This window comes from Ochotona princeps, chromosome 22, assembly GCF_030435755.1.
Source record: "Ochotona princeps isolate mOchPri1 chromosome 22, mOchPri1.hap1, whole genome shotgun sequence".
In the NCBI taxonomy this organism is placed as follows: Eukaryota; Metazoa; Chordata; class Mammalia; order Lagomorpha; family Ochotonidae; genus Ochotona; species Ochotona princeps.
In genome coordinates this window covers 12,974,291-12,997,119 of record NC_080853.1, presented here as the reverse complement: position 1 = coordinate 12,997,119, position 22,829 = coordinate 12,974,291, and the positions used below count along the sequence as shown (strand labels likewise).

At 58.6% G+C, this 22,829-nt stretch overlaps 2 protein-coding genes across 4 annotated transcripts; one reads left to right on the top strand and one right to left on the bottom strand.

Moving 5' to 3' along the window:
* The first annotated feature begins 251 nt into the window (after positions 1-251).
* Positions 252-13,121, top strand: LPIN3 (lipin 3). 3 transcript variants are annotated; one of them, XM_058679631.1, is made up of 20 exons: positions 252-359; positions 3,072-3,475; positions 4,424-4,519; positions 5,128-5,387; positions 5,599-5,679; positions 6,151-6,271; positions 6,457-6,808; positions 7,411-7,510; positions 7,614-7,762; positions 8,044-8,137; positions 8,226-8,295; positions 9,205-9,297; positions 9,380-9,423; positions 10,138-10,285; positions 11,253-11,401; positions 11,590-11,676; positions 12,059-12,211; positions 12,352-12,466; positions 12,547-12,650; positions 12,815-13,121. In XM_058679631.1, the coding sequence occupies exons 2-20, from the start codon at positions 3,284-3,286 to the stop codon at positions 12,957-12,959; spliced, it is 2,553 nt and encodes an 850-aa protein (XP_058535614.1). In that variant the 5' UTR covers positions 252-359; positions 3,072-3,283; the 3' UTR covers positions 12,960-13,121. The 3 variants fall into 3 exon arrangements, 2 of the variants coding, with proteins under 2 accessions (XP_058535614.1, XP_004586111.2); XM_004586054.2 differs by lacking the exon at positions 252-359 and having other exon boundaries at positions 2,954-3,475; XR_009247457.1 differs by lacking the exons at positions 252-359; positions 12,352-12,466; positions 12,547-12,650; positions 12,815-13,121 and having other exon boundaries at positions 2,954-3,475; positions 11,253-11,406; positions 12,059-12,110.
* A 404-nt stretch (positions 13,122-13,525) lies between these two features.
* Positions 13,526-19,339, bottom strand: EMILIN3 (elastin microfibril interfacer 3). Its single transcript, XM_004586055.2, has 4 exons — positions 19,008-19,339; positions 17,850-17,972; positions 16,558-16,781; positions 13,526-16,353 (listed from the first exon to the last, which is right to left on the bottom strand). Exons 1-4 carry the CDS (start codon positions 19,172-19,174, stop codon positions 14,597-14,599), a joined length of 2,271 nt encoding a protein of 756 aa, XP_004586112.2. The 5' UTR covers positions 19,175-19,339; the 3' UTR covers positions 13,526-14,596.
* Positions 19,340-22,829: the final 3,490 nt, after the last annotated feature.

The following is a 22,829-nucleotide window of genomic DNA, read 5'->3' as shown; positions in this document are numbered from 1 at the left end:
GTTCGTTTGGATTCTTAAAGCCGCGTTTTCCGGCCGCTAGGGGACAGGGACCCTCCCTCCTGCCGCTGCCGGGCACAGGGCTCGGAGCAGGACCGGGATGGAACCTGAGACCTAGTCCCGCCCCAGCCCCGACAGGTGCAGGTGCGGCCTCGAACGTGAAGGCGGGGCAGGCTTTTCTTGGGGGTGGAGCCCCAGCGGACTGTGGCCTGCGGAGGCTGCACCTGGCTAGGGGAAGGGAGCGTGGAGCTGGAATCTCACCCTGGCCCACAGCAGCCCGAAGCGCCCAGCGAGTTGTGCTGGTGTACATACAGGGGAGGCGGCGGCTCCGGGTCCAGGCAATCCAGCGGGCAGCTCACCAGGTAGGACCCAATCCGGGCAGGGAGGAGGTGTCCCTGTCCTCTTTCGTCCTGCCCTCTGAACTTCCTCCTTGCTTGCGGGCCTGAGTCCACCTGCCGGCGTCCAGCCGGAACGCAGAGCTGGAGGGGCCGGCCTCCCTGGGTCCCTCTCCCAGCCTAGGGTTGTAGACCCCCATACCAGAAGGTAGGATCCTGAGAAGAGATGGCCAGCTTTTCTCAGGCCGTGTCCTGGGGGGAGTGGGTGGAGACCCCAGCCTCTCAGGCATCCGCGAGCCTCAGTTGCTGAGTGGGATATGCTCCCTTGCCCTGCTTGATCGGAGACCGGGCCCTCAGTCTGGGGAGCTGGGAAGGGCGAACTGTCCCAGAGAGGCCTGCAGCTCCTGCTCCCTCTAGCCCAGGACGGAGGGCTACACACATTCCCCCACCACCACCTCCCAGGAAATCGGGCAGCCTAGGAATGAAGAGGGAAGAGGGTTCAGACCCCAGTTTGGCCTGTTCTGGATTTTCTATGGAGGAGTTTCAGATTGGCCTGGAAGGCTTGGGGCTGGGGCTTGGGGAAACAGCCTTTTGCAGGGCCTTGGATGCCAAATGTGAACTCAGTCAGGGACAGAAGCAGTGCACCAATACTAACACACTGGGCCTGGGGCACTAGCCTGGGTAGAGGGGCAGTCATGCCTCTTGCGTGTGACACACAGATCACGGCAAATATTCCCTTGGGCCTGTGCTAGCCCCATGTCAGAGGTGGAGGCTGAAGCACGGAGCCACCAAGTGGTCCAAGGCCATAGCTGCTGAGGGGCATGGTGGGGATTAGCACCCAGAGATCTATGTCCTCACCCACCCCTCTGCTGTCTGTGATGTGGGCATCCAGCTGCAAGACCATGACCTAGGCAGCAGAAGGAAGGGTGGGTGGGAAGGGAGGCAGGCATGGAGGGTTTGGACCATACCAGCCTCTTGGTGGGATGGGGACAGGGGAGAGGAAATGGCTGATTCTAGACTTGTTAGGGACGGGAGAAAGGGTGATATAGCGGAGCCATTCAGGGCCGGAAGTGGGGGGCAGGGAAGTTGGGAGGAAGGGGGCCTGACCTTGGCTGGGCCCTTAGCTTCTGGGCTTCAGGGTTCTGGATGCAGGATCAGAGACAGACAGGTTTCCTGTGAAGGTGCAGTGGCTCAAGTCCTGGCAGGTGGCTGAATAGCAGACCCTGGGCCTAGCTGGCAGGGCAGGGGCGATGGGTGGCACAGAGGCTGGCAGGGCTACTTGGAGGCAGTTCTCATTGCTGCTGTGGCTTTCTTCATGGTTGTTACCACCTCCTGTGTCTGCCTCACCCAGCCCTGTTGGTGTGGCAGTGCTGGAGGGACCAGTCTGGCAGGAGTTAGCAGATTCAGTGGGCCTGAATGTGGATCCGAGGGCCTGACTACCCGTAGGAGTTGGCATGCCAGCACCACAGTGATACCTAAGACCGGTTGTTGAGGGAGGAAGGAGGCATACTTCGGCTTGTGGTTTTGGGGGTTCACAGAGCAAGATCGGGGTGTCCCATGGTTTGGTGATGGTTGTGTTCTTGCTGGCAGAGTCCCCAGGCGGCACACAGAGAACACACCTGTCCTAGTGTCTCCCTCATGAAGCCACCCATCATGGCACTCCATCCTGACAACTTAATCCAACCCGGTTATTACCCACCTGTCCCACTTCTAAGTGTTGTAGTGGGTTAAGTTTCCACCCTCTCAGTATTATTAACACAAGATCTTGGTGATTTTAACACATGGGTCTTCAGGGAACACCCAAACTAATATCCAAATCTCAACTTCAGCTGAGCCCCAAGGCCAAGGCTAGAGTTGTGGGCTGGATTATGTCTTGGAGAATCTAACCCTAAAATTAACTCAAACCTAACCCTAACCCTGACCAAACCCCTAAACCAACACTACTTCTAAACCCCAAGCCTAACCCTAAACTCAACCCTAATCCTAACTCTAACCCTAAACCCAAAACCCTAACCCTAACCAACCTCTAAACCAACACTAACTCTGAACCCTAAACTCAGCCCTAATCCTAACTATGACCCTAAACCCTAACTCAAAACTCTAAACCCAAAACCCTAATCCTGACCCTAACCCCAATCCTGACCCTGGGGGATCAGGCTGTGGGCAGGTCTTTCACCAGGGAAACTAGACCTCAATCCCCTTGCTTTAGGGGACACCTGCCTTCAGTATCTGACTTCAGGAAGTAGACTGAGCAAACCTGAATGCTTGGAGTGCTCCCACCTTTGATCCCCCTAAATAAGGCACAGTGACCCTTTCCTTCCAGCTCCTAGGAGGGCGCCAGGCACTTGAACCCATGTCTCAGATGGAAGATGAGCACTGTTTCCCCCTGCGTCCTAGAGAACAGCACTGTTCAGGGCTGTAGCCCACTGTCCGGGGCCCCGGGAAGCTGCCCCATTCCCTACCCTGCTGCTTACAGCAGTGCACCGTCCCAGGGTTCACAGCAATAGCCCCGAGGCAGGCTGGAATCCCAGGTACTACTAGTTGGGAGACCCTGGGCAAGTTCCTCATCCCCGAGCGTCGAATGGCTCATCTGTAAACAGAAATAATGACACTGGCCTGGCCAGCCCTACAGGCTTGATGTGCGGATGAGTGAGCTGTGCCCATGTCATTACTGTGAGTCATGGCATCTAGGGGCACGGGCAATGTTGTGTTGTCTTACTTGGTGCCTTTGTTTGACAGATGTGAGGACCAGCTGCTGGAGAAAGGTGACTGCTGTCCAGAACTCCCCCAACAGGCCACTGGGCACGCTGGGACAGGACCCCCATCCACAGGTGCACATCCATCCCACAGCAGCTGCCGCGTGTGCAGAGGCGGGACGTGAGAGTTGGCGTGGGCTGGTGACTGGCCACCAGCCTCAGAGGAGCTGGACAGGGTCTCTGCATGCACCAGCCATGAACTACGTGGGGCAGCTGGCGGAGACGGTATTTGGGACGGTGAAAGAGCTGTACCGGGGACTGAACCCAGCCACGCTGAGTGGGGGCATCGATGTGCTGGTGGTGAAACAGGCCGATGGTTCCTTCCGGTGTTCACCTTTCCACGTGCGCTTCGGCAAGCTGGGCGTGCTGCGGTCCCGGGAGAAGGTGGTGAGTGCCCCGACAGCCTCTGCCGGGAGTGGGGTGGGCTTTCAAAGCCCCAGGCAGCCGCTGCAGTCCCAGGAGAGGGCCTCTTTTCTATTTTCCTGATATGCTTTTGGGTTGGCTAGGGGTTTGGGTCCAGGAAGGCTCTCATTTCCCCATGGAGACAGGGCCATAGTTCTGGCAATGTTGGGACCTGGCCCAGGCTTCCCTAGACCTCGCCTGTTTATTCCTGGTCACTGAACCCAGTCCTGTCATCTGTCCGTGTGGGTGTGACCTTACCTGCTGTGCAGGGTGGTGGCAGTGGAGGGCTGGTTTGGAAGAAGTGCGCAGGAACGGATAACACTGTTGCAGGGCCAGCACTCAAAGGCCGGTCCCTGTCCCCTTGGTAAAGCTGCTTGTCTCCCTGCTGCTCCCTCCACACATCTGCTGCGTGTGTCTGACCTGGGCCTGCATCTGCTTCACGCAAAGGCGATGGTGAACATCCTAGAATCCTATAGGAAAGCGTGCCTGTGGGAGAGAGTAACATCTAAGACACTGAACCCTGGGTTACAGACTCAGCCCTTCTGCATGTATAGATTCACTGGCTGTGAAGCCACTTGCTCTCAAACGACCACGCCCCCAAGCTTCTGTTTCCTCATCTGTAACATGGGGATAATGATAGTAGCTGCTGCAAGGGTGGTGCCTGGTAAATGGTGTTTCTTCCTATTGTTCATGCAGTGAACAACCTGGTGGCTTGGGACCCAGTGGTGACAAGACAGGCCACACAGGTCACGTCCCCATTCCTATGGGCTGGGGAAACACGGGGATGTGGACAGCATGCAGTAAACAGGCAGCCAGGCGGGCCATGGTCCAACAAGTGCAGTGCCCCGGGCAGTGAGGAGCCAGCGTGTCCTGGACCAGCTGTGGCTCAATGGTTTGGAGCATGGACGCGAGGCCCACCAGTCACCATTGCAGGTGGACATCGAGATCAATGGGGAGCCGGTGGACTTGCACATGAAGCTGGGGGACAGTGGCGAGGCCTTCTTTGTGCAGGAGCTGGACAGCGATGAGGTGAGCGTGGCCATCCCTGGCAGCCTCTGCCCCACCCTCTCACTGGGTTCCTCCCTAGGTTTGTCACATAGAAGTGTGTAGGCAGGCAATGAAGAGAGAGCGTGTTTGCAGAAGGCAAGGTCCAGCCCAGGCCAGTGGAGGCATTTAAACCAGTTGAACCTGATCAAAGTCAGGGTGTATGCTGGACACTGTGCATAGGACTCCGTTGAGGGGTGATCCCTGCCTTCAAAGAGCATTGCAGATTGGTTTTGGGAGATGGATGATGGGCCTCTTTGGTCATTGTAGTGAAGGGGGTTGGAACTGGGGCTGGGGGTAGTCAGGGAAAACTTCATAGAGGAGGCGGGCTGTGGCTGAGTCTTAAAGAAGAAGTAGGCGTCCACTGTGGTAGACCTCAGTGGAAATAAGAGGCGAAATCCTGGGCCTCTGCCTGACCTGTGAGGGCATCACGGCTTCTGGGAGCCCTGTGGCCAGCAGTGGCTGCCATCTCTGTCCAGCCCCGAGGAGTCCCAGGCAGAGCTCAGGATGCCCAGGCGCGGGGAGCAGCCCCTGGTTCCAGTCACTCAGCTGTATCCCTTCCCCCTACCCCCGCCCTGGGGCCTGCTCCACAGGAAGATGTGCCTCCCTGCCTGTGTACCTCACCCCTCCCGTGGGGGACTCTTTCTGACTGGGACTCCCAGCCAGGCACAGCTGGCAAGCCTGAGGGCCTCCTGGTGGCGGGTGCGGCCTCCGTGGGGCGGAGGAGGCGGCGGCGCAGGAAGAAAGCCAGGCGGAAGGAGGATGAAGCGGTAAATTCGAGCTCGGAAGAAGTGGAGGCAGGGGCAGAGAGTGAGCCCGCTCTGCTGGCAGCGCCCTGGCCAGGGCCTGCAGGGTATGTGAGACCACATGGGGGCTGGGGTGAGGGGACGCCCACCCGGGCTTCTAGCCCTGTATCTTGTGCTGATTAGTGACCCCGGGGAAGACCTTGACCTCTGCACTTGGGCTGCTTCAACCCCCCCCCCCACCAAGTCCCCTGATGTCCCTGTTGCCATGCCAGGGCCATCCAGCCCAGTCAGTGACCACTTCCCTGTGCCCCTCACCAGTGTCTGCTCGGAAGGGGAGTCCTCGCCACAGCCTGGAGACATCTACCCCTACTCGGATGGCGAGTGGGCCCCACAGGCCAGGTGAGAGTCCAGGCTGGCTGCAGGTGGGGACCCCAGGCCCAACTCTCACCCCTGTGTGGTTTTCTGGCGACACAGAGTATAACATCTTTCTCCTGTGTAAACTCTTCAGATCTTCTTGCTTGCTCCTTCTCCATGCTGGTAAGGGCCACCATAACCTAACATCCACCACTGGGATCAACCCTGTGGCATTCACTATCATCACCCCTGTCGGGGTCCAGAACTTTCCAGTCATCACAGGTGGAGCCCCTGCTGTGTGACCAATCCGTACCCTCTTCCCCCACTTCTGCTGGATTGCTTTCTTAGTATTGATTTGTGGAGTTATTTAAGCCCTGACATATTGTTTATATCTTCCCATATTCTAGATACAGCACAGGCATAAATATGTGCACAAATCTCTCTTTTTTTCTGGGCTGGGGTGGGTGGCCAGGGCAGCAGCCTGACTTGGTGGCCTCTGGGTTTTATTTTTTGCAGCCTCGCCTCAGAGGGACTAGAGTCTCCTAAGAGTGACTCGGAGCTAGAACTGCGGGCCCTGGAGCCCAGCTCCCTGCGAGCTGAGTCGCACATGCAGTGGGCCTGGGGGAGGCTGCCCAAGGTACGTACATGCTTGTCCACCCCCAATTCCTGCCCTGGAGTGGGGCTGCAGCCTCCACAGGTTATGACTGGAGTGACTGGGGGGCCTGGGGCCGTTCTCCACTGCCCACCACCACCCAGGTTCTACAGAGCCTGAAAGGCCAGCCCAACCCCAGCCCACACCTGCCTACATGTGTTTGACCATAGGTGGCCAAAGCAGAACGGCCTGAGTCTTCGACTATTCTGGAAAGCGGCATGGAGCTGGCTTCTCCTCTTCAGAGAGGACCCAGCCCCTCTTCCTCCTGTGGGCCAGGGGAGGACCCTCCAGGACCCCCAACCCCACAAGCAGAGGCTGCTGCTGACTTGCTTCAGCCTGGTACACAGTCCCGTGAGAGGGGGACTGTGATGGGTCCCCCTCTCACCATCCTGGAGAGCGAGAAAAGCAAGACTCTGAGCTTTGGGGGTGCAGGCCTCCCTGTGGCCTCTAAATCCTGGAGCTGGACCACTCAGGAGAGTCCAGTTGCCACCAGGCAGCCAGAAGGATGCTCCAGGGAGACAGGTGAGTGATGGCTGGGTGATGCCTTGCACACCAGGTATGTTTCCAGCACCTGCTGTCCTAATCAGTACCTGCCAGCTCAGTGTAGCTCTCTAAATGAGATTAATAAACCGAGGGGCAGGACTTTGGTGCACTAGTCACAATGCAAGGGCCTGGATTTGCGTCCCAGCTCCGCTTTCACTTCCAGCTTCTTGCCTCTGCGCATCCTGGGGGCGGGGCAATGGGTGATGGCTCAAGCACTTGGATCCCGGCCATCGTGTGGGAGACATGGGTTACATTCCAAGCTCCTGGCTTTGTCCAGGCTCAGCTGCAGCAGTTACAGACATCTGGATAGGAGACCTGTGTCTGTCACTCTGCGTTCCAGAGAAGTCACTCGGTAATTGAAAACCACAAGTTAAAATTCTATTTCCATTAACACTAACCCCACTTTCACATGCTCAGAGAGCGTGTGTGGCTGGTGGCTGCCTGACCGGACAGTGCGAAGGCAGGACGTTTCTGTCACCGCAGATGGTTCAGAGGCCGGGATGCGGGGCAGCGCACATATGGCTCATGCTCCTGAGCACATGCTAGGTCTACAGGGTGAGGCTTCCCCCATCCACCTTCAGGTCCCCTGAAGAAAAGCCAGCACCTGGGCCCCAGCGACATCTACCTGGACGACTTGCCCTCCCTGGACTCTGAGGATGCAGCCCTCTACTTCCCCAACAGGTGCCTGGGTGTCGGGTCAAGGACCCCACAGGGGTGTGGCTCCCCACCTCACCACCCTGGTATTCACGTTACTGCTGACCCTTTTGCCCCCCACCCTCCCCAGTGACTGTGAGCTGGGGGCCAGGAGATGGAGTGAACCCAGCAGCCAGAAGCTCCCGAGGGACCCCAGCCCTGAACCCACTGCCAATGCAGCGGACACCATAGCACTGTCCCTCTGTGGTGGCCTGGCTCATAGCCGAGACATCTCCACGGGTAGGTGCCACTGCAGCCTGAGGACTGGCACTGGGCCCACAAGATACGGGAGGGACAATAGAGGCGTGCGCTCGGGCTGGGCATTCCCGCATTCCCCATGAAGCAGGGACACGCCCTGCCTCTCCTGGGGCGGGAACGAGCACAGACGGGGGTGGGGGGGCAGCCTGTGGGTCAGAGAACCACCCAGCAGCTATGTGCTGGCAGAGCATGTAGTCTTGTGGGGGCTGTGGGTCATGGGGTATGTACCAGACTCACCCTTCTCTTTCTGCCTGTGTATCCAGAGAAGTTCAACCAGCACCTCGTCTCCTACCAGGACCTCGTCACAAACCCTGGGCTTCTAGAGGACCCGAACCTGGTGGTGAAAGTCAATGAGAAGTAAGTGCTGGATTGAGGGGGTGCCGGAGCTGGGGAATGGAGTAGAGCCCCGCTTCCCTGCTCCTGCGGCTGCTGTCTGTCCCTGCAGGTACTATAACTGGGCTGTGGCTGCCCCCATGCTTCTCTCCTTACAAGCCTTCCAGAAGAATTTGCCCAAGGTAATGGCTGCCCTGGAGAAGGTTAGAGGATGAGTGGATGTGGGCAAAACAAAGCATGCAGAAATGCCCAGAGGCGGGAAGGGACCCAGCCTGTCCACCCCTTCCCAGGACCTTCTGTGGGTGTCCACCGTGCTGCTGGGTAGGGCCAACCTCAGCTTTGTGCTCCTCTGGCAGCAGACAAGGCCAGTTCTTGGCTTAGCTAGCCTTGCCTAAATGTTGTTAGCTGGTGCCTGCCTTTTTGGAGATACTTGGTCCCATCCTCTGGCTACCTCTCTGGGCCCACTGGGCTTATAGGAAGGAAGAGGGCCACTGTCCTGTTTGGTTTACCCAGAGAGATAAACCACTTAAAGTCCCCAAGGCCTTGTTCCCGGCTCAGGTGGGCACCTGGCCAACTACCCTCAGCCCTCATCTTACTGACTCCAGTTGTCCCTTCTGTGTCTCCTAGATAAACTATCTAGCACAGATCTAATCAACATTTCCCCCAAAGTCATGTGGCTTCAATCAGTGACGCAGCCCTGGGGAGGTGGGGCTGCTCATGGGGTTGGATCCCTGATTTTGGGAGGATATATGTGATGGTTTTGGAGGTCGAAGGGTGTTCCTGGCTGGAGACAGTTCTTCCCACTGCCACTTGGTAGCATCTTGTAGGTGCTGAACACCAGACTTAAGTTCTCAGAACACCATCTTCAGCTTCCGTCCTGCTCTAGTAGAGGGATAGACTTGCAAAATTCAGGGAGGCGAAGCTGAGGCTGGGTTAGAGCGGGTTAGGGGTCAAGGTTAGGGGACAGGAAAGGTTCCCAGTCTCCCCTGGGGTTTGGCCTGGATTCACGGGTTGGGAGGGGCCCCAGAGGGAGTGTGACGTAAGGTGTACATGGCATGGGACACAATGCCACAGCCTTTACCTGCCTGCAGAGCACTGTGGACAAGCTTGAGAAGGAGAAGATGCCACGGAAGGGTGGGCGATGGTGGTTTTCCTGGCGACGCAGGGACTTTCCAGCTGAGGAGGTGGGTGCTCACGGGCGCGAGCCTGGGCAGGGCCCCATGCAGGGCAGGAGGCAGGCTCCACTGATGGCTGTTCCTCCCACAGCCCAGTGCCCAGAGGGAGAGAACCACAGGCAAGGAGCCCGAGGGGTAAGTCCAACTTCCTCCTGGCTGTGGCTAGCTCTGGAGATGATGGCCTGGGGTGGGGCAGGGTGAGGTGCGTTGGGTGGGGAGGAGGGGTAGGTAGTGATTGGAGGCCAGCACCCATTTTGCCAGCCAGAGTTCTCATCACTCCCCAAGCACTTCTATGCCCTAGAAAAATTCCCACTTCACAGATGGGGAAACTGGGGTTCAGAGGCATATCAGGTGTCCCTCAACCGCTGATGGGAAATGGTGGAGCTAGAACAGGTGCCAAAACTCCTGGCCCAGGCATGGGGCTGCTGTCATAGAAAGGAGGGTGAGGGCTTTGTCCCAGCAGTGCTGACTTTGCTTCCTGTTCTCACCTCTAAAGTGACCCAGCTGCCCACAGGGGAGTGGAGGTTGACCATGGGTCCATGGAAGCCAAGGCAGGTGCAGCTGGGAATAGGCCCCCCGCCCCGATGCACCCCCAGGTATCTCAGCTCAGGGCTGAGCCTAGCAGCCTGGCTACGTGGGTGTACTCGTGGCTGGCCATGCTGGGCCTCAGCTCCAGCTCTGCTGCCACCTGCTTGGGTGGAAACTGCCAGCACCTGTGCACCTGTGCACCTGTATGTCTGTCGCCAATGCCACCCCCTCCCCGGTGGTCCCTGGGAGGCAGGGGGGCAGTTTCAGGTTCTCCACACCTGTGGTGGGGGCGCCAAGCCTAAGAGCCAGTATTGCTCTTAGGGAGACGACCAAAGCCCTGAGCAGTGAGGATGATGATGGTGGGGGCCCAGACAGCCCCGTGATCCTCGAGGCCCTCACGCCACCATCCGGGTCTCCTGTCTACATCCCTACCTACAAGAAATCCCTCCGCCTCTCTTCCTCTCAGATCGTAAGTGTGCGCATACGTGTATGTGTGTGTGCAGGGGGCTGGGCTCATCTGAGAAATGGCTTCGCAGGGCTGCACTGCATACTCATGGGAGAGCTGGGCCCATCCCCTTGGGGCTGCCTTGATGGCCTCCGCTTAAATACCTGCAAAGGCAGGGAACTCACCCGTGCACGTGATAACCTACCGGTCTGCCCTGTGGGATGTTCTGAGTCCTGCATCCTGTACTTGGAGGCTCTTGGGCCGGCCCTTGGAGACCACTGGAGGAGAAGTAGATGCCGCCCATCGAGAGTGCTCCGGCTTCAGCAGCCCCTGCTGGCCTACCAGCCTCTGTGCTGCCTGAGCTCCTGCACCAAGTCATCTTGTCTTCTTCCTGAGTGAGGCTCTGAGGCCAGGGAGGTGTCTGGCAGGGTCTGTCCAGCCTGTTCTAGAGCCGCAGCCACCTGCCTGGGGTCACACCCACTACGGGGGTCAGCTGCGGTCCTGAAGCCTTGGTCACCTGGCTTTGGTGCAGCACTGCCCCGGTCCTGATCTCTGGCCACATACATGGCTAGGCTTCTCTCCTTGGTCTGGGGGGAAGAGAGGGACAAGGGGGAATGAGAACTAAGGAGCTTGAACCCCAAGCTTAGGCTTCCTATGAAGACCTCCATGGTCTTCATATTGACTGGGGTGTCTCAGTGCCAAGAGTAGCCCCAGCCTTGGGGCTGACCTTGAAACCTGTGCAAGGGAGCATCACAATGCCACTTTGTTTTCTTTCCAAGTGGGGTGAAAGGGAGTTTGGGCCCTGAGCAGCATGAGCTCCTGTTGCCCACAAGTGTGTCTGCTGAACTCAGGAAGCCTGGTGGGTTGGGAGGAGGAAGCTAAGAGAGGCCTGTGGGGACTGCCAGCCAGTTCGAGGTGGAGAGGGGGAGTGGGCAGCACCTGGCTGTGGTGGCACATCACAAGCTCCCCCCTCTGCTTGGCCTGGCCCCAGCGGCGCCTGAACCTGCGAGAAGGGGCCAATGATGTGGTGTTCAGCGTGACCACACAGTACCAGGGCACCTGCCGCTGCAAGGCCACCATCTACCTGTGGAAATGGAACGACAAAGTGGTCATCTCCGACATCGACGGCACCATCACTAAGTGAGGTCCAGCAGGCTATGGGCCTAGGGACTCACGTCCCTTTGCCCTGGGAGGTGTCTATCAGCAGAGGCAGGGTGGGGGCCCCTCTCTGCTGGGGGGGTGGTCCTGAGGCTAAGCTTGGGTCACACCCATGGAGTCTGTGGTCCACATGGCACTGACGTCCAGGAACCCCTTGTCTCCGGCTGCAGGTCGGATGCTCTGGGCCACATCCTGCCTCAACTAGGGAAGGATTGGACTCACCAGGGCATAACCAGTCTCTACCACAAAATCCACCTGTGAGTGCCAGCTGGGGCCAGGCTTGAGGGAGGGAGGAGCAGGACATCTCAGGCCTTCCCTGGCCTCTGCCCTTGCAAGCCAGGCTTGGCGACCAGCAGGGCCCACAGGAGGCAGCCTGGGCAGATCCCTGGCACATGGAATCCCTCCTGCTGGAACCATGTTCCAGGGTGGGGGTCTTTCTACTAGTCCCATGCTAGAGGGGAGGCTTCCTCCGCCTGGCCCTCTACATTCCTCCTAACTGGGACAGCCATGGAGGCTACTTCCTGGCCTTGGTCTAGCTGTCCCCCTAAGTCCTCCTGCTGTGCAATGTCTGGACTGAATAGTCAGAGCCCTAGGTTTAGGCTAGTCTGGTTTCTGATGACTTGTGCCTCCTGCTCCCAGGAATGGGTACAAGTTCCTGTACTGTTCTGCGCGGGCCATCGGCATGGCTAACCTCACCAAGGGCTACCTGCAGTGGGTGAGCGAGAGGGGGTGTGGCCTCCCCAAGGGCCCCATCCTGCTGTCTCCCAGCAGCCTGTTCTCCGCCCTGCACAGGTAACCTGCTGGCTCTGTACATGCCCACTGCTGGCCCAGCCCCCACTACATTAGCTGTTGGTGGCAGCAGGGACTGGGGCGGACTCCCATGTCACCTGAGGCTGCCCTCCCTTCCATTTTTGTCCCTCCCCGCTGCCCAGAGAGGTGATTGAGAAGAAGCCAGAAACATTCAAGATCGCCTGCCTGAGTGACATCCGGCAGCTGTTTCTACCCCAAGCACAACCCTTCCACGCTGCCTTTGGGAACAGGCCCAATGTGAGTGCGTCCCCTCCTGTGAACCGAGCCTCCTCTACAGTCCCCTGCCTCTGTCCCACGGTCTTCCTTGTTCCCCACAGGATGTCTTGGCCTACCGCCAGGTGGGCCTACCAGAAGCACGCATCTTCACTGTCAACCCCCGGGGAGAGCTTATCCAGGAGTTGCTGAAGAACCACAAATCCACGTGAGGCCAAACCCTGCACCCCAAGGTCCCCCTCTCCTCCCCGGGGTCCGTCCCTTGCTCAGGGCTCCCCCGGATGAGGGGATGTGGCATCTCCAGCAGGCATGGCAGAGGCCTGGTCTGCTAGGCAGCTCAGGTTCTCAGGGCTGGCCCTGTCCCACCCACAGGTACCGGCGGCTTAGCGAGGCAGTGGAGTTTCTTTTCCCACCAGTGGCTCGGGGTCCCAGCATGGACCTGGCCCACCCCGAGTACAGCAGCTTCTGCTACTGGCGGGAGCCACTGCCTGCTGCAGACCTTAACACCCTGGGCTGAGCCTGCTCTGGGTGTCACAGGGTCCACCAGCCAGAGGTCTGTGTCCCTGTCATCCCAGCTCCTGACCAGAGAACCAAGAGGGAGACCCCCACTGAGGCTTCAGCCCCTTCACGCAGGGAAGGTTTGGCAGCAGCAGGGGTGAGCTGAGCTGGAAAGAACTTCTGTTCTCTCACCTGCCTACTGAGACAGTTACCTCCAAAGCCAGACTCTCACCTGGCCCTGGTCCACAGCCCCCGAGTCAGGCATCCTTGCTTTCGGTTGTTAGTGTGTGGTTTTTTGACCCTGATCCTTGGGTGTTCCCATGCCCCTCACACAGCAAGGGCTGAGGGAACATGGCTCCTGCCACCCCAGCCCCAGCCCAGGCGCTGCTGGCTTTTCTGGCACTTTCCCTGAGGGCTCAAACCCCAAGGCAGGTGGGTGTTTCCTGGCCGTTCTCCCATAGGCTCTGTGGGTTAGCCCAGTCCCCCAGCTGCAGGATGAACTCTCGCATGGAGGAGGTATGGGAAGTGGGGCTGCCACCCTGGCCGCCTTCCGTCCCACAAGTTTTGCAGATTAAAGTAGCTGTAGACTGGCTGAAAGCTTTAATCCAGAACCTGCCCCCACCCTGCCCCCCAGCAGTTCCAAAGCGGAGAGCAGAATATCCAATGTCCAGATACCAGAAGGTCAGACCAGGAGGGCCTGCACACAGCACAGGAGCTGTTGGGGGATAAACTGAGGCCAGGACCTTCGTCAAGACGGGTGTCAGTCTCTGGGCATGGCACAGGCCTCATGAGCACCGTTTTCAAGTTGTCCCTGAATTTCTTGCCACTTGGTGAACATCCTGGCAGGGTTGGAGTTCCCCAAGGGTCTTAAAAGCAAGGCCTATGCCTCTTGCCCTGTGGCTGTGGCCTCCCTCTCAGGGTCTGGCCTCTTTCACGCCTTAATGACGCCAGCACTGCTCTCTAGGAGAGAGACCCTGTGTAGGTTCCGGAGCACCTTGAAAACATCTGGGAGGGAAGGGAAGGATAAACTGTAGTGGGGTCTCCAGTGGGATTGCCTGAGTCCAGTTCTTTCCTCTGGGGTCCTACAGCTGCCCAAGTCCTCATCCTTTAGGGAGGCACCAAAGGAATAAAGTGAATTCTCAGTGAGTCTATGTGCTGCTGTTCTATGCTGGGAACCATGTGGGGAGCTGGAAGCTTCTGGGTCCCAAAGCTGCCAGGTGTGAACACAGCTCCAGGGCTGTCACCCTCCTGCTGAAATGGAGCCCATTTGCCTGGGGATAAGAAGTCAGAGAACGAGACCAGAAGCCTCCAAGCGCTGAGAACTACCTGCTCACAGGCAAAGGGAGGTTTGGATAGGTTGCTGGCCTGAGTCTGGGCCTGTGGTTCTCTCCACCCTGGCCTGCACCTTTGCAGACCGTGGGATGCAACACCCTGGCCTTTGGGTGTGCTAACCTTGCTTTGACCATGACCCCTCCGCCCTCAAGTTGTCCAGGCTATGTAGTACTGAGCATGGATTTTGCTCACCAGGACAATTGTGTGGAAGTGGATCAAGGCCATTCCCAAAGTGGCATCAAGGTTAGACATGCTGGGAGGTGCTGTTGGCCATGTCTGGGCTTTGGGGTGACCTTCCCAGGACTGGGATTCTGTCCAACCTGTCTAGTCAGTATGCCCCAGCCGGGCCTGCTCAGCCAGCTGGGCCCGGCAGTCCAGTAGGTCATCCCGGAGGCGGGCAATGTCTTGCGTGTGCTGGGCCAGCGTGCGATTCAGCTGGTCCATGTGGCCCCACAGGCCCTCCCTGGATCCCAGTGGCTTGGTGGGCAAGCTGTCCAGGCCTGCAGTCAGCAGACCCAGACTTTCACACACCCCCTCCATCTGTGCCACTCGCTGGTCAAAGTGACCCATTGCATGCTGGAGCTCCTGGGCTGTGTCCTGGCAACGGCTCAGCCTGCCGGCCATACTGGCCACTCCAGCCTTGAGTCGCTCCAGCTCCCCCCGCAGGGTCAGGACCTGCTTGTGGCCGGCCTGAAGCCTCGAGCCTTGGCTGCTGACCTGCTCCTGGATGGCGTGGACTTCAGCTTCCACCTTGCGTTCCCTCTCATCCAGGGATGAGTTGGCGGCCAGGAAGGCATCTGAGTACTGGCTGACAGAGTCACTGAGGCCTGTGAGTGACTTGCTTACTGAGTTCAGGTTGACCTTGAGTAGCGTGATCTCGCCCTGGAGGGTGCGGCCCATGCCCTCTGCCAGCTGCCCCTGCACCTCGGCCATGGTGCTGTTGAGCTGCTGGAGCAGAGCTGCGTGGCTGGCCACCTGGTGCAGCAGGGCCTTGCTCTGGCTCTGCCAGGCCTTCACCTCTGTCACGAGGTTGTCCAGGTTGGCAGAGGTGGTGCTGGGGGTACACGCGGTCTCCAGGGAGACCAGCCGTTGTTCTAGCACAGCCAGCTCCGTCTGCATGAGGGGGCGTGCTGATCTGCCTGGTGGGGTGCTGTCATGGCTTAGCTGGCCAGCCAGGCTTGTGAGGCGCTCCTCTAGGCTCTGCACCCGTTCTTCCAGCATGGTTCCAAAACCCTCTATCTCCATCCTCAGGCAGCAGTCCCTCATGCCACTCTCTGTGCCATTGAGGGGCTCTAGACCCTCAAGCAGCCCATCTATGCCTCCCTCGAGCACGGCAGCAGAGAGTCTGGTAAGTTCATCCCCAGCCGGGATGCCTGGGCTCCGCTGGGTCTCGGCGACCATCTGCAGGTTCCTCTCAAGGCTGTCTATGCGGGCACTGATCAAGGCCAGTTGGCTGCAGCAGCTGCCCCCAGCAGCCACGCTCAGGCCTTGCAGCCGGGTGCCCAGCTGCGAGAGCTCCCGGCGCAGGGCCAGCTCCCTGCCATCGAGGCGCTGGTGCAGCCTCCTGCTGGCGGCCTGGCCCTGCTCACACTGCCTCTGTACCTCCTGCACCCTCAGGTCACACTCAGTCTGGATGCCTTGTAGCTTTTGCTCAAAGCCGTCCAACAGGCTCCCCCACAGCTTCTGCAGCCTGCGGTCCACGTACTCTTCCAGCAGAGCCAGGGAGGTGAGCGGAGACGGTGGAGTGTCCCGCAGCCTCTGCAGGTGGGCCTCATGGCCCAGGGCCAGCCCGTGCACCTCATCCAGCAGCTGCACTTTGGTCTGCAGCGTGTTGCTCACCTCTGTCACCTTGCTCAGGATCTCCTCCAGGGGAGCTGTCAGGGGTCCTCCGGCTCCATCTCCCCAGTCCACAACCCCAAAACCTGCAGGGGCAGCAGGAGCCCCGGGGCCACCAGGTGTCCTATTGGGGTCTTCTTGGCTGGCCACCAGGCCACTGAGGGTACCATATGCTTGTGCCAGGCGTCGGACATCTCCCTCCAGGCGTTCTAGACGCTCACCAAACAGTCCTGGGCCTTTCCTTCCTGGGAAAGAGGAAGAAGAGAGAACCCAAGGCTATGTAGGCTTATCACCTGATGCCGAGAACTCCCTCAGCTTTGCAGCACGGGCAGGATGGGGTCCAACGGGCTCATCCTAGTGCCCAGCATGAAAGGGATCCTTCCAAGCCCTTTCTGGGCCAGACCCCACCCCTCTCTGATTATCCCAAGGGTCCCAAGAAGCGGACATACCGTGGGGGTTGGGGGCTGCTCTGCTGTGTGGAGGGGGCCTGGGTCCTGGGCCCAGCTGTCCGGAGGGAGTCTGCGACTCAGGCTCCACCTGGGGTGGGGTGGCCCCGTGGTCAGTAAGGTGCTCGGGGCAGCCTTCTCCAGTGAGGCCAGGGCAGCAGCGCCAGGTAAGCTGAGTTACTGTCTTGTAACCAACCTTGTATTTGGGTCTGAGCACAGTATGGTACCTGGGGAAGAGGGCAGGCAAAAGGGCAGGCTCGGGCCCAGCGCCATGGCCTAGCGGCTAAAGTCCTCGCCTTGAACACGCCGGGATCCCATATGGGTGCCAGTTCTAATCCCGGCAGCCCCACTTCCCATCCAGCTCCCTGCTTGTGGCCTGGGAAAGCAGTCGAGGACGGCCCAAAGCTTTGGGACTCTGCACCCACATAGGAGACCTGGAAGAGGTTCCTGGTTCCCGGCTTCGGATCGGCGCAGCACCGGCCGTTGCGGTCACTTGGGGAGTGAATCATTGGAAAGAAGATCTTCCTCTCTGTCTCTCCTCTCTGTATATCTGACTTTGTAATAAAAATAAATAAATCTTAAAAAAAGGAGGGGCAGGCTCCTCATTTGTGACCGAGGCACCTGCCCCTAGCATGCATCTTCTGACAATTGTGTGTCTGTACCCCACACCCGCTACAATTGTCCTTTTGCTGTGGTTAAGGTGATGGGGGTGTGGGTGGGGTGGGAGAAGGCTCCCCTGGAGCTTAGAGCTGTGTAAAGGGAAGATGCAGATAGTAGGCCCACCCCATCCTGTGTGCTTGACTCCCAAGACCACGGGGACCCCTAGGTTCATGCTGCCCTAAGGAATTCTACCGGCTTCTGTGGTATCTCAGTACTGAACAACTGCTCACCTTTGCCTACTTCCTTCCTGGTAGGTGGGTGGGGTCCTGCCCTGGTGCTGCAGATGGCAGCTCCTCTCAATGCCCTGGAGGCCACACCTGGCTCCATCAGCCCTGCTGGGTTCTTTCTGCTGCAGCCCACAGAGGCTGATAAAGGGCACTTTAGAAACAGGGCAGGGCAGGCCAGGGACCCTTCTCTTCATACTTGGCCACATGCCCATTCACCCTCTGCCGTGCCACAGCCAACAGATCTGCTTCCTGACACACCGGAACCTCTCCAGGTAGACTGGATGTGATGGCCACAGGGCTCCCAATTACCTGCCCAAAGCCCCACACCACTCTTCACTCCAGACTCGCCTTCTGTAACTGGGGTTTGTATCCAGGGGCCCCAGGTGAACAGGATGGGGACAGACTCACGTGACTGTCCTGGGGCACTTGGGTCCCCATCCGCACTGCCGGTACTCTGCCTTCACATAGCTCTCGGCTCCCTCCTGCAGGATGCAAGTCACGTTCCGGTGCACCACGTAGGCACAGAGGGCTCTGCAGGTGAAAAATGTGCCCTGGACTGCAAGGCCTCAGCCAGGCCTAGGCCAGGCGTGCCAAGGCTCCCATCCTCTCTCCTCTGCAGACCCCCAGTCTCTTTCACCTGTTTTCCTTGTTGCTGAGAAGTAAGGCCTTTGACTCGGACTCCAGAATCATCTGGGCTGGCCGCAGCCCCACTAGGCATCCCTGGGGGTGGCCATTAGGCTGGGGAAGAGGCCCCTGCTGGCCACTGCCTCAAGGGCCTTGCCCCAGCTCTCACTCTCCAGCTCCCTCTAGATCAGGCTTCCCATCCTTCCCCTCCTCCGTCCCCCTGGGAACGTACACCCTTCCTTGTAGTTTTCCAACCCCTTCTTTTGCTCAACTCCACACTCTCAGTGCTTGCACTGCCCACCGCAGGAAACCTGCTCTGCCGCACCCAGGTCCATGGACTGGCCATGCTCCTCCTATCGCGCCTCTCAAATTGAGCTAAGCTCAGACAGGGACCCAACCCACCTCGCAGAGGCCAGATGGCAAGCCACTGATTCCCAAATTTTGACCAGAAGCTGGGGGCAGCAGTGTCCTCACGAGCTGGGAACAACTGTCCCAAAGCACGGGCTCAGGCTCCAAGTAACCCTCACCAATCGGAGGCTCAGCCATGCTGGGGGCGCCTAAGGGGTTTACTGGGACCAGGCTAATGGCAGCAGTAGGAGCGGAAAGGCAGGGAGAGATGCAAGGCCTCGGGGCTGGGCCGCCTCTTGTGCTCAGCACACCGACTCCACTCCCTCCACCTGGGCTGCTGCCCCAGGATCCTGCACACAGAGCAGCTGGAAAATGTTACTTCGTTGGAGAGGTTTCCGCGGGCACTGCCAGGATCTCAGCTGCCGTGCCAGGCCCCCTCGGCCTCTTTTTTCCCTCCCCGGCATCCTGGAGAGTAGGGCGCCCGTACCGGCCGGGACTTGGCTAGGGGCAGGTGGGATCTGCAGCGCAGCGCACCGCCGCGTGGGCCCCGTCCCTCCCTCTCTCTTCCCGCCACTGCATGAACCACGCTCTTACTTGTGCGGTCCCGGGCGCAGACTGGGGCGCCATCCCGTCGTGTAGAGGTTGTAGCGAGAGGCACCGGGCAACGCGGGCCGTGCTAAGAGTGGGATGCCCTTGGCCTGCGTCCCCGAGAGCAGCGCCGCGAGGGCGCACAGCCAGACGGGCAGGCGGCAGCCGCCCATCGCGGCCCCCGCGTCTCTACCTGGCCCCGCGCGGTGGCCTCCGCCGGGTGTCTGCCCACCGCGCCAGCCGCTTGCCTGTCCGGGTCCAGCCGCTGCTTGTGCCCCCCTGGAGCTCGTCCGCCGGCCGCCCGGTGCTTTGCGGTGACTGCGTCCCGCCGAGTGGCCGGCTCTGCTCGCCGCTGGGGCCGCAGAGGGGAGGCGGGAGGCGGGCTCTGCGCGGATTAGCATAAAGTTGGGGCCCGCGCAGCTCTCTGCCGCCGGCCCCCTCCGCCGCCGCCAGCCCCCCGCCCCAGCTCGGAGCCGACGCCTGAGGGGCCGCCAGCCCGCGCCAAGTTTAGAAAGGAATAGTCCTCGCTGTCCCCGCACGCCCCAAGGTGGCAGGGGTGCTAGCTGCTGCGCCCTGGCAAACCCCGAACACACTCCCCCAAAGCAGAGAGGCAGACCCTCGAGGCCTGCCACCCGCACTGTTAGCCGGTCTCAGAAAATTGAGCATGCCTAGGAACGGGTTCGGAGGCGACCTGGTTGGGTTTTGGGGTGCACTAGCACCGCCCTTCGAACCACCTCCTTGGAACAGTCCCCGCCAGCCAGTTCTGCCTCCTGAACCACTGTCTGGAGGCGCCCAGGATCTGCTGAAGCCTCCTGCCACTAGCCTCTGCGCTCCAGCGTTGTGACCAGGCTGCCTGAGAATGCGGAGATCCTCTGACCAGGATCTTGTTGTCTCTACCCCGCGGGTGCGGGCTGCACCAAGCCCCACCAAGAAGGCTCTGCCTCTGTGCATCCGAAGCTCTTAGTCACCTGGGCCGCAACTCTTCCTCCTCTTTGCAGAAAGCCCTTTTTGCCTGTGCTGCACCAAGCTGCGGTTGAGCTAAAGCTCCCTCCACACTTTGCTTGTGAAATGAGTTCCCGAGCTGGCCTTTCCCACCTTCCTCATTCAGAGTGGCTTCATCCAGTCAGGCCTCTGTAGGCAGCCTGACTCTGTGGGCCCCACCAAGCAGAACTTCCCCTGGCCTTTGCATCTTTTTTTTTTTTTTTTTTTTTTTTTTTTTTTTTAATTATTTATTATTTAACTTCAGTAATTACATTGTATTATGTGACATAGTTACATAGATACTTGGGTTCTCCCCACCCCTCCCCAAACCCTCCCACCATGGTGGATTCCTCCACCTTATTGCATAACCACAGCTCAAGTTCAGTTGAGATTTCCCCATTGCAAGCGTATACCAAACATAGAGTCCAGCATCTTATTGTCCAGTCAAGTTCAACGGTTTCTTAGGTATACCCTCTCTGGTCTGATGACAGAGCCAGCAGAGTATCATCCCAGTCAATTGAAAGCTCCAACATACCATCAGCAAAAATTTACATCATTATGGAATTAATTGACATAGTAATGAGTAACCAATATGTTAAAAGTAAATGCGGGTTCCCAGCCACCTTCTGTGACCACCTCACCTATACTTCAATTTTAGTTTATACACAACATATAACATTCAAAACATAACATGTTATACATAACATCATATCATCTTAAATTAAGGCAAACATGTGGCCTTTGCATCTTTTACCTGAGGAACTGGCAGGTATGCAGAACAAACACACACACACACACACAGTGACTTTGACGTGACCACCAACACCTTCCTGTCAGGGCTGTGGTGTCAAGGACACTGGAAGGATTGATTAGTTGTGACTCCCCACATCCGTCCCCACTCCAGGCATCTCCAAGCCATGGTGAGGAACGCACCTGACCCAAGCCAGCTCATGGATCTTTCTCCCTGGCTTTGGCGTTGAAATCACAGGTGGCAGGGATTCCAGCTCCCAGATGTGCATTTACCAGCTCTGGAGGGCCGCTGCAACAAGCCTGCGGCTTGAAACATTGGAGCTTCTTCCCCTACAGCTTCTGGGGGCTAAAGCGCCAGGATGAAGGCATCAGCAGGGCTGTGCGCCTGCCGAGGGCTCCAGGGAGAGTCCTTGTGTGCCTGTGCCAGCTTCCAGTGGCTCCCAGTGCCCCTTGGCATTCTTTGGCTTGTAGGTGTGTCACTGTCATCTCTGCCTGTCCCCACATGGGCTCTTTCTGTGTCCTCTGCTCTCCTTTTAAAAGGACATTGGCCATTGGATTTCAGGCCCAATCTAACCTCGTCTATAAAAATTACATCGGCCAAGAGTGTGCTCCAGCAAGGTACATTCTGAAATTCTAGAATTTGGGGGAGGAGGGGCACTTGCTGTTCCTTCCACTGCAGGGGCTTTTTGGTGGTCAGAATGCAATGGACCATGGCATGTTGTAGTCATTGCTCTATGCAAGAAAGAGGGTGTGCCAGGGGAGAGGGGGCGTACAGACAAGGGCTGACAGACAAGTGTGGTGATAAGCTGGGGCTGCCCCTTTCTGCTCCCAGTCACCATCTCAAGTTGGCATGAATGCCATTATCCCAGCATGATGCCTAAGCTGGCCTCTCACCCTCCCCACACAGTAGGCAGGTGTTACATTGTCATTCCTTTCATGGGCCTGTTAGGAGCCACTTTGCTTTAGGCAGGAAACACGGTATCCATGACGGTGCTCTTGGTCTAAATGAGAGACATCCCAGGGGAGGAAATCAACAGAATCCAGCTCTGCACCCTGGGCCAGAGCCCTGGCTGGCTGGCAAAGCTGCCCAGCTGGCCCTGCGAGAAAACTCCCCCACTCCAGGAGCTGTGATCTTTTCCCAAGGTACCCCACCCCTTCCTGTCCTTCCCTCCCCCTGCCCCAGATGTGGGAGGAGGCTGAGCCGTCTGCGTTTGAACTTGGAAATGGCCATGGAATAGGGGACTGAAAGGATAGCTGGGGCCCCCTTCCCTCTTTCCCAAGTGGCTGACATCAAACACCAGGCACACTCTAATTGGAATGGTTTGGGGAGCCAGGGCCTGGGCCCCATCCCAGTGGGAGGACGAAAGACGTCAGACTGCTCAGGGCTGGGGCTGGCCACAGCCTGGGGCTGGGGTCTCCCCCATAGCCTGTGCAGCCACTTTGTGTCTGCCAGACAGGAAGCCTGGGGAGGGAGGCACATTCTGACACTGGACTTCCTCCACCTGGCTGCAGACGGGCTGAGGGGCCTCGCAGGACACGGTTTCTGTTCCAAGGGACATATGCAGCTACATGCAGGCACATGTAGCTCAGCCCAGATACCACCTGCCCACACACAGGCGCTCTGCCTGCCATTACCTGGGGACACAGGAAGCTGTTAGGATGATAAGAGCATCTGAGATGGGTGCAATCTTGTAGTTCAAATCTGTCAGTGGCATGGTGAGAGGGACACGCCTGGAATCTATGCTGGCCACTAGGGCCTCCTGCCTTCCTCTGGGAACATAGGGCAAGCGCTGGCTCCCCAGGGTTGGGCATGGGGGGGGCGGGGCAGAGTTGGGGGGCAGGAAATCTGAGAATGGCTTCCAGCAAACTACAAGAGGTGGACTTGCTCTGTGACCCTGTCTCACGGAGACGGATCCCTCCCTGGGGACCTTTCTCTGCTTCTCGGCCCTTCTCAGAATGGAGATTCCTGTCCCCCCACCAAGCCCCTTCCACCTGGCCCGGGATGTGTCTCTCCTTCCTCACGGAGAGCCACACACACACACACACACACACACACACACACACACACGAGTCACAGAATGCAGACCCCTCAGAGAG

What these genes read in the sequence shown, in the direction of transcription:
- LPIN3 (XM_004586054.2), top strand. Translation starts at nt 2,978, where the DNA reads ATGAGTGAGCTGTGCCCATGTCATTACTGTGAGTCATGGCATCTAGGG. An exon ending in CCCTGGCCAGGGCCTGCAGG is followed by an intron (nt 5,388 to 5,598) that starts GTATGTGAGACC and finishes GCCCCTCACCAG; the next exon opens with TGTCTGCTCGGAAGGGGAGT. An exon ending in GCCCTCTACTTCCCCAACAG is followed by an intron (nt 7,511 to 7,613) that starts GTGCCTGGGTGT and finishes CACCCTCCCCAG; the next exon opens with TGACTGTGAGCTGGGGGCCA.
- EMILIN3 (XM_004586055.2), bottom strand. Translation starts at nt 19,174, where the DNA reads ATGGGCGGCTGCCGCCTGCCCGTCTGGCTGTGCGCCCTCGCGGCGCTG. An exon ending in AAGTGCCCCAGGACAGTCAC is followed by an intron (nt 16,782 to 17,849) that starts GTGAGTCTGTCC and finishes CCTCTTCCCCAG; the next exon opens with GTACCATACTGTGCTCAGAC. An exon ending in AGCAGCCCCCAACCCCCACG is followed by an intron (nt 16,354 to 16,557) that starts GTATGTCCGCTT and finishes CCTCTTTCCCAG; the next exon opens with GAAGGAAAGGCCCAGGACTG.